General features: G+C 36.0%; 1 protein-coding gene across 1 annotated transcript; it reads left to right on the forward strand.

Annotated features, from left to right (window-relative positions):
* Window positions 1–6,020: 6,020 nt before the first annotated feature.
* On the forward strand, window positions 6,021–8,490 carry LOC116255219 (protein LURP-one-related 3-like). The gene is made up of 3 exons (XM_031631001.1): window positions 6,021–6,371; window positions 7,578–7,808; window positions 8,362–8,490. The coding sequence occupies exons 1-3, from the start codon at window positions 6,021–6,023 to the stop codon at window positions 8,488–8,490; spliced, it is 711 nt and encodes a 236-aa protein (XP_031486861.1).
* The last annotated feature ends 1,892 nt before the right edge of the window (window positions 8,491–10,382 follow it).

Here is a 10,382-nt window from a genome sequence, read left to right on the forward strand (position 1 = left end):
AATTTCTTTAACAAGTTATATGTTATATGTTAGGCCCCAACATGGGGCAGCATATTTAAAATAAGTCAAAAATGTGTACTCTTTAACGTGGAGTTGGAATTAATTTTTACTCTTAAATTTGAAGGCTGAATCGCCTCTGAAGAGACCCAAAAAAATGTAAGAATTAATAATTTCACAAAAAATAATTGAAAACTTAAAAAATATTAAAATATGCATAGCTGAAATTTAGCACATGACACTCTCAATCGGCTGCCCAATTGAATCCGCCATCAATTCGATAGGAATTAGCTGATTCTCTGTATGGCATATTCCTTACGCTTCCTCTGTCTGTTCGATTGGAATTTTAGCATGACACGAATTTTGTGAAAGGTGTTTGATTGTTTAATATATATATATATATATCGGAGTCAAGCTCACCTGAGCCGGCCCAACACTTAATTTTTGGGCTGGGTACCGAGTATCCATCAATACCGAGTAGCACACTTAATTATATATAGTTCTTAGAATTTGAGTACTGCTGATTTCATACAAACTCTTCCTCTCCAACAAATTCTACCTTTTCTCAACGTAAAGAAAAACAATCAATTAGTAAACTTAAGTGCGGATCTTAAGTCTCACTTAAGATTCATAGTTTGATGAACCATGAATTTTACGATAAATTTTTTGTCACTTCAAAATCTATTGACCAATCGTCCATACGTTTTGGCTTTATAAATGCAAAAATTGTTGTCAAATATAAGACTGGGCATCAAGCTGGCCTGGCTCCTTACTACAGCCCAGCATGGTTAAAATAAAAAAATACAGTTTTTGATATAAAATAATTTATAAATATAATTAAACATAACAAAATATATACAATTACATATATAAATTAAAAAAATAATTAAAAAAAAGTTATGGGAGTCAAGCTCACCTGGGCCGGCCCAACACTTAATTTTTGGGCCGAGTACCAAGTATCCATCAATTCCCAGCTGATGCCCACCCTTACTCGAACAATTTGAAGGGAGAGTGTGGCGTAGTCGCTTGGACCAATGAGGACTTGCAAGGTGCTAAACACCAATTGGATTTCTTTAGGCGTCAACTCTAGACAACAGACATAAGCACTGGAAAACTGGAAAACTAAGATAGCTTGTAAACGTAATTGAAGAACAGGGTGGGTGCATGTCTCAATCTCTCAAAGAATTTTGATGTGACAAATTAAATATGTGTACGTTCTGATAAGGAATCAAGGAAGCCTTTACACAGTATGGCGTCACTTATCGTGCGTCATTTACATGTCATGAGTTCATTACCAATTCAAAAATGATCATGCAAAAGCGCGAGAGTACTGTGTTACGTCCTGACAACAACAGGAATGACTATCAGTGTATCTACAGCAGAAAAATCAGATGGAAAACGAAGGAGGTGTTTTACCTCTTTTTCTTGGGTTTAAGATTGCTTCGGAACTTGAATTGGTTAGTTATGTTACACGCGTCAAATTAGACGGGAAGGCTGAATTTACATTCTCACACATGGCGTGCAGCCTATAGGTTGGGTCCACTCGTACGCATGGCCAGAAATTCTTTGACCGCAAACCAGACATAGCAGTTATGACACCTTGAAATTTGAGCATTGCAGACTAGGGACAAAAACCAGACCTTTTAAATGTGACATTTGAAGTGTTTTTTTTTTAAAATATAACCGTACAAATATGACCTTAAGGATTGGTGGATGCAAAATGTGTATTAAGTTGACCATTTTTTTTGGTTTTAGCAGTGTTTTTATAGCAAGCAAAAAAGAATAGCTCTCATAGCATCTACATTTTGATCCTAGAAAAATCAACATTCTTCATAAAAAACAACTAGATTCAAAGCATTTTTATGTTAAAATAGTTTTTATAAATATATTAGGATGTTTATATTTCATTTACAACAACTTTTTAGCAAAAAATTAAGGGGTCTGGTTTTTGTTTCCGACCTAAGTGTTTAGTTTTTACAATATATATATATATATATATATATATACACACAAAGAGATAGAGAGAAAGTCAATGTTGTTGGCTGTGCTAAAACTTAAAATTTGTGTTTAAGTTTATGACTACCGCACATATGGACTATCGAAGAGGTTGAATTTATGACTGATTTGATTTTCATTTTATTTTCTTTTCCCAATTGAGGGTCCTATATATAATTTTTTTTTGTCATAATTTTTTTCTGATTAGTCTCTTACATACTTTTTTTTCCTTGCCTCAATTTGTTTCCCTCATCTTAAAACTGGTGAATCTTAAATAGAAAAAAAAAAGAGAGAGATCTGAAATGCCAGTCTTTTCTTAATTAATATAATTGCCCAAAAAAAAATGGTACTAATATTCCATGAAAGGGCCCATACATTGAACGAGATTCATGGGAGACTCTATGAGTGTCCCATCTGCCGAACGGTTCCCCAAGGTAGGGCATACTTTCGGTGCTCTAGGGTTCCACCCTTATCATGATTGAACTTGCACATTCATTGCCCCTCTTTTGTAGCACACAGAATTAATGCACCTAGGATCCAAAACGAGAACTGGCTGCTTACCAATTCCTAGTTAAACCAACCCCATCAGTGATGAGCTAAGCTCATGGCTATTCTTTTTGCTAACATATTGGTGCTCCTTAAAAATCTAAAATTTAAGTACTTAGTGCTTCTTAACTACAAATTTTTAACTCTACCACTGTTCCTTACTGAAGATGTAATTGAATGGTTTGGAATATTGGAGCTAGAATGAGCTTTACCAAATTCAACATAGTTGTATTCCATGATATTTGATTCATTTTTATTATTTTATCTATTAAAAATTATTTGTTTAATATTATTGCTTAACTCGTCATCTAAATTTGGCCGATTCACCAAATCCGCAGCCTGGCCGATTTAGTTCTTAAACTGATTCTAATGACACCATGTATCTGTTTGAGTTGTTCCAAAAAATTAAATAAATGCGGAAAAATTAACATCTATTTAAAAAATCACATGAGATTAAAAAATTACGAGAAGTCATCCAACTGAATTCAGATTTAAGTAAATGTTGAATTAAATTTGGATTTCAAAATTTAGTTTAAATGCATGTCCTATACCTAATATGGTTTCGGTTGGAGGCCGGTTCTTAACATACTGCAATGCAGTTCAAATCAATTTTAGAACTGCATTGGGATTCAATTTAGATTGCGAGTTCAAATTTAGATTCAAATATCGTTCATGTTTTTCTTCATTTGTATTTAGAATCCAAACATGTGACAAAGCCGATAGTACAGTGAAGCAGACAATAGAGTAAAAGGTGCATCTTATTAGAATCCAATCCCTTGACATCCCTAAAAACTACATGATTTGTATGACTCTACTTGCTTGACAAAACTAAAGATAAATGAGACCAACAAACGTCGTTTTGAATATATGGGCAGGTGCGGAGGAAGGGGGGGGCCTTCGCCCCACCTCAAATTTTAAACACTTTAAAAACTTATATATAAATGTAAAAAAATGTAGTTTAATATACGTAAAAAAAATTAAAAAATTTCATTTCAGTCATTGTTAAAACTTTGAAACTATAGTTTGGCTCCTGGGACGAAAAATTCTTGGCTCCGCCCTTCTTTATGGGCCTTTAAATATTAATGTCGTTCTTAGGTTGGAAAAGAAGATCCAATAAAAGGTCTCTAATATAAAGCGATGTATATGTTGCTTTTGGGAAAGGCAAAAAAGGTAACGCCAAAAGTTGACATGAAGCATATTTTGATGTACATACTTTATTCATATGGTGATATTTTTTTATTTTTCAATTTTAGATTAGCACTTCATTCTTGTTCTCTACGCAATTTTTCTTAATATACTTTTAAATGTAAAATACTCACCTCGGAAGACATAGCGTAGTTAGTTGAACTAGAGCCGTGTGAGTCTCATCTTCCATCATCAATTTGATTTTCATGAGCGATATTAGAGTTGAAGGTACAATAAGAAGTTGACCACATATTAGGAAACAGACAAGAATAAAAAATGGACTTGTTTTTCATTTGAAAAAGTGGGATGAAAACTCCTCACATACCCAAAATGTAATATATTTACTTTTATGTATATTTTTTTGAAAACTTAAAATTTGAAATAGAATGGGTGAAAGGGTAGAGGCTAGCTTCCACTCTGGATGAAATATTATTTTTGTTCACCTAGAAATAGATTATCCCTTTTTCATGTAAATTAGAAAATGTTGAACCATCGATTGTCATATTCTTGACAAAGTTCTAGCTTTATCTGATGAAAATAAAAGTGCAAGTTTAGAACTTTGAAACTAAAATTTTAATGAGAGCCGAAGTACAATTTTTCAAATTTTTTTATATAAATTAAACTAGAAATTTTAAAATTTTAACAAGGCTAGTGGCGGCCCCATCCCTCTGCCCATGGTGCGAGGTGCACACACACATACAGAGAAAAACCCCTCAAGATTTTGACAGTAAATTTTGCTGTCCAACTTAGTTGCACAACCAATCACACTTGGAGAGGAGAGAGAGAGGAACAATTTAACTGGTGAGAGGTAGCTAGGAAAGGATGGAAGAGTAAGAAAAAAAGAAAAATTATGCACCAACAATTCCCTTCCTCCGCGTAACCAAATGGAATATGTGCTCAAACCGTCGGCGCTTTCTCTCTCTAAGTCGGAAATCTTAACGCGGGCTCAAGAATCAAGATGCAAATAGTGTCCACGTTTATCACGGGTCATGGAATCTCTCTCTCTCCTTTTCTCTGGCTCTCCTGCTTCAGCTCAGCTGCCTCTAATGAAGCTCTTTGATGAACGATATACAAATAAAAAAAAATTATAATACTTTGTACATATATATATATAACTATACGTCCACTATTTGATTAAAAGGCTGAATAACATTTTTTATTGAAGAACTTCTCGCGACGCTAATATTTGTACCGATGTCATAAATATTAGTTTTTGTCTCAAACGGAAACAGTCACTAAAAGCTGCCCATATATATCGGCCTACAATATGGGTTTTGAAAACATTCTGTATCTTATAAGTATTAATTAGTTAACCTATTATGCAGTCATCAGGGTTGGATACGGTATTTTTTTCTCTAAAGATGGCCATTGTATAATTTCTAAAAAATTCTTGTGAAGCTAAACTAAAATTTTTAGAAATGCCAAACAGTAAAAGGATCCATGGCTCCTGCTATCACGCTTTTTTTTAAAGGGTGTAGGTTTGGATACAGTATTTTTTTCTCTAAAGATGGCCATTGTATAATTTCTAAAAAATTCTTGTGAGGCGAAACTAAAATTTTTGGAAATGCCAAGCAGTAAAAGGACCCATGGTTCCGGCTATCTCGCTTTTCTTTAAAGGGTGTAGGTAACTAATTAAAGTTTAGTCATCAGTTTGATTTTCATAAATATTAATATTTTGAACTGCAAACAGACGATATGTAACACTTAGTTGACACATGTATCACCTCCCACATACGTCTTAATATAGCCTTTAACTCGTAAAATCTTGAAACAGAGAGAAATAAAAAGAAACTTTGCTTAGAATTTTTTTAGTATTCCTCCCACCCATACGACTCTCCTTATCGCACTTGATATTTCGTCCAATCTGCCTCTTAAAAGTTTTTTATTTTTACATGAAAATCTTAAATATTTATCATTATATGTATATATACTTAATATTTTTTCGTACGAGAGACCTACAAACCGATACGTCTCGGATGGTTAAAATTAGTAACGTCCTCGATATAAGCAAGCCATTAGAAAACCAGCTTCTACGGCTCAGCTCGGGTCGGTTCGTCTCCTTTTGACAAATTTGTGAACATCTCTGAGGCTGACCTCCAAAAAAACGTACACATTGCCATGCTTCTAACCCTAACGAAACATGTGGGCCCCAATCACACACACTCTCTCTCTCTCTTCCTTCCCTCCATATAAATATCCAAACATAAGCGCAGCCCTCTCATACGGCACCTGATCTTTCTTTCCGTTCAGGTTTAAGAGAGAGGAAGGGCAGAACACTACTGCACCAGACAGACAACATGAACGCTGCAAATTCTGTGAGCTCTACCCCCTTTACGTCTCCCGGCGAGGCTTCTCCACTTGTCCCAAAGAGTCTCCGGCGACGTTCCCGTCCTGGCAACGATGTGGCCTCCGCCGCCGCCGCCGCCGCCGCCGTGAACGCCATCCTCTTCCCCCAGTTCTGCTCCACCTCCCCCTCTTCCCTCACCATCTGGCGGAGGTCGCTGCTCTTCCACGGCAAGGGCTACACCGTCTACGACTCCACCGGCAGCGTCGTCTTCCGGGTCGACAACTACGCGTCGGACCGCCCCCGAGAGACCCACCTCATGGACCTCTCCGGCAACGTCCTCCTCACCATCAGGCCCAGCAGGGTAACGTTACTGCACCACCTTTCTCTCTCTCTCTCTCTCTCTCTCTCTCTCTCTCTCTCTCTCTCTCTCTCTCTCACCTACCAACCATGCCACTATGCTTGATCAAACTACCACCTACCACTACTCTAAATTTGCTAAGATCTTGGATGGTGTCGTGCATTTCTTTAGCACGCCAGATGAATACTGGGTGAGCCAGAGGTTCTCCATCACCCGAATGAGGCTCTAAGCCCCTCCTTCCCTTTGCCTCTGTGGTCTTGAGAACCAAGGTAGATACCAAGCAAAATGAATTGATAACACAATTAATGACTGATGAGAAAAACAATCCAAATATTATGTAGAGTTTTTCTTACAGAATCCAATTGATATTTGATGTTCACCTCTATCTGATTCCAGTTATGGATCCAATAAGACGACCCATTTCCCATTAGAAATCAAAAGCAAATATGGTGTAGAGTTTTTCTTACCAAATCCAATAGATATTTGATTTTCGCGTCTATTTGAGAACCATGGGTCGGAAATATTCCACCGTTTGTTTGAACTTGTTCAAACAATGAATCTCTGGGCGCACTGGTCTCAGATAAGCCTCAGATCTTAACTTGGCGACTAGACGGATGCCGAGTGACTTTGAATTTTTCTTTTTCTTCCAAAAACTAAAAAGAACAACTGGGTTTTCTTTAAATTTTCACAATAATAATTTTTAATTTGCTAAGAATGCGTTTCTGTTACAGATTAGTACATGAACATCCCATTGCATCATGCGTGTAACAATAGCACTCTTGATCTCATCTCTCTCTGGTTATGCATGGGCTAGTAATTTAAAAGATCAAGTGCTAAATTTTCATATTTTGGTCTCGATATAAGTGATGCCAAACGCATCTGCGCCTGATAGCCTTGTCTCTATTCATGCAATCCAGTTTCATGTTGAGAGAAGCAAGTTAGGGATGTCATGACTCGACTAGAACTGATCGTGTAAAACCGGCCCATCTCCAAATCTGACCACAGTCTTGTTTAATAAAGAAAACAATGTCTGGGAGTAATAGTCAGATCTGAATCTTTTAATGGTCCGAACAGGATTCTGTTTCAGAAAAGACATACTAGATTTATACTTTTACTACCATTGTGCATCTCTTAACCTTTGCTCATGGTGGGTGTGGGTGTGTGGGTATTTCCTAGCTCCTTTGATCTTAGGCTCTTGCATGTTGACAGAAACTGGGCATCGTAGAGAGATGGGAAGCGTTCAAAGGAGATGGAGATAGTGAAGTTGGATCAGTGGAGAAAGCTAAGCCACTGTTTACAGCCACAAAGGGCCTGGTTGGAAACTCAAGGTACAAAATCACTGTGAGTGGCACCCAGATGGACTATCTCATCGCCTGCACTCCCGGCCAAGGCTGCTACAAGATCTACCATAGAAACTCCCTCACCAACCCACTTGCAGAGGTATTATACAAGCATATTCATGTAAACCATTGATTATGTTCAACCCCTTCCACGATTTGAATCGTCCAATCAATGGCAAACACCAATTAGATTCAGTGGCTGATTCGACAGAGCTATGTGTCGGCTTTAAACTATCTTTTAAACTTTTTTAAATCTTTTTGTATTTTTAATTGATTCGTATATTAAAAAAAATACATGTGAATTTTTTATTTTTTAGCTGATTCACATGATTTCATGCATGTCCTTGTAGCCTACTTAGAGAGTGGTCCTTCTTATTTCATTTGAAAACAGCAAGGGTTCTTCAGACTTCTTGCTCTATTTTATTTGTCTTTTAGTATTCAAACTGTCCCTTTGTTTGTTGTTTAGCAAGGAGAACAACAACAAACTGTTTCATGAGTCTTCTCCAATGTGTCATGAATGTGTCTATTCACTGTTTCTTTTGCAAAAAACTAAACCTATACTTTTAACATCAAGATATATATATATATATATATATATCACAAATTAAAATGAATATTAACTAGATGGTGATTATGTATTATTTGATGGACAGGTCAACCAGAAGTGTGCAAATGAACCAAAAATCACTTTGGGGAAAGATGTCCTCAGTTTGTGCATCCAACCGGGAATCGACCAAGTGATCGTGATGGGACTCGTCATCATCAACCATGCAATGAGATGATCCATTGCTTAGCTGATGACCCACTCAGGATCAACAACTGCATTGTTCTTCCTCCTGCATTAGTCTAATTCATGTGTTCTCATGATCAAGCTTAACATGTACTACCTTGGTGGAAATTTTGAGGCCTAACTTTTGTGTTTGACAAGGGAAGCAAAACATGAAACATGTTTGTTTCGTTTCTTCTTCCTATATTGGTCAGCTCCACTGTTGGTAATTGAACAAATTATGACATGCTACCAGATGATTAATATAATATGTAAGAGTAGGTCATGTACTTTGTTTGGTACATGAAGTGTGTGTAATCAACCTCCCCGGGACCAGGCCATTTGTCGCATGCGCAGCCAGCCGCCTCCATTCTGTAGTGGGTTCTACTACCATTAGGCACATGGCATTTACCTTTTGGGAGGTTTATTTGCATTAGGTGAGGAATAAATTGGCTTGGGACGTAGTACTTGCCTTATTTACAAGTTTATCTATGCAAATGCCCCCAGAATATCATTTTTTTGTGTTCTTACTAAAATTCAAAAGTTGATAGAATTAAGAAAACAAATATAGTCACTAAAAATGCATTTTTTTTAAAAAAAAACGTTAAGAAACGAGAGAAAATAAAATGCCATTTAAAACTTTTTAAAAATGCTTTTAAAAAAAAACGTGAAAACGAAAAGAACAGGCTTTCATAGTTTTTTCGTGTTTTTTCACTTTTTTTTTCATTTTTTTTATTTTTTCATTTTTTTTATTTTTTCATTTTTTATTTCTAACAAATCTACTTATCTTTTAATGTTTGTGTTACTATTTTCTCACTTATTTTATTTTTTCTCATTTTTAGTTTTTTAATTTAAAAAAAATACCATTTTTTCATATTTTTCAAGTCTGTCGTATCATACCCGAGAAAAATCTCTCATTTAAAACTCCAAGATGCTATTTGTGACTATAAAAAAAGCCAATTTTGTCAAATCGAAGAAATGTGTTTGTCCAATCAAAAAGGCATAATTCAAGGATCAATTCTCATCAAATCAACCATGTAAATCGTAATTTTATTATTAATTAAGTTTCACAAGAAAACGGATTCCAAGGTACTTATTGTCCATAAGTTTGTAGTGGATTCTACCTGCTAGATGTATGCTCCATTCCTGTAGGCTAAAGGTAAAGTGACAATATGACATCAGTATTAACAGGGTTTTTACACTGGAGGCAGTTTTGCTAAGTAAACATTAAAAAATAGTGTATCACATTTGTCATTTTCTTGACCTATTAGGGCCTGTTTAATGAATGCTTGTTCATGAACTTCATGACATCCCTTCCAGTCCATGAGCAGCGATCTACTAGACGTATGATGCTCGACGATCTCATGAACAAGAAATGCCACTTGATTCAAGAAATGCTTCTTCCTTATGGAGGGTTAATTTTCACGATAAAGAATAAAGGATCACCCCTTGCTAGTGTCCAAGAGGAAGCACGCATCCTACTACATTATTGAATTTGGAAGAAGTACATTAATTTGTGAAATAAAAGTTGTGGACAAAACATCTTTCTTGGAATTTTTTTTTTCTTGAGGCAATGGATCATCAGATTTCAAATAAGACTGCATTAATTAATGAATTTAAGAATAGCATACTACCACTTTTTGGATCGTTTCTACTTGAAATCTAACTGTTTTCAGGAAACTTGCTAATTGATCTATAGTTATTTTGCTCATCATCATTCTTCTTGTGTGCAGTTGTCGCTCATCTTTCAAAATCAAGCAGTCATCATCATCCTCCTTGAATGATTTTGGCAATCTTCTTGCTGAAACAAACAAGTTTGCTGAGGCAAGGAGATAAAGAAAGTGTGTCTTATCTTTCCCTACTTTCCATCTGTCGTGTCCACACAGTTTCTTCCTTCTTGATACAAAA

This window comes from Nymphaea colorata, chromosome 5, assembly GCF_008831285.2.
Source record: "Nymphaea colorata isolate Beijing-Zhang1983 chromosome 5, ASM883128v2, whole genome shotgun sequence".
NCBI lineage: Eukaryota > Viridiplantae > Streptophyta > Magnoliopsida > Nymphaeales > Nymphaeaceae > Nymphaea > Nymphaea colorata.

What these genes read in the sequence shown, in the direction of transcription:
- LOC116255219 (XM_031631001.1), top strand. Translation starts at nt 6,021, where the DNA reads ATGAACGCTGCAAATTCTGTGAGCTCTACCCCCTTTACGTCTCCCGGC. An exon ending in TCACCATCAGGCCCAGCAGG is followed by an intron (nt 6,372 to 7,577) that starts GTAACGTTACTG and finishes GCATGTTGACAG; the next exon opens with AAACTGGGCATCGTAGAGAG. An exon ending in TCACCAACCCACTTGCAGAG is followed by an intron (nt 7,809 to 8,361) that starts GTATTATACAAG and finishes TTTGATGGACAG; the next exon opens with GTCAACCAGAAGTGTGCAAA.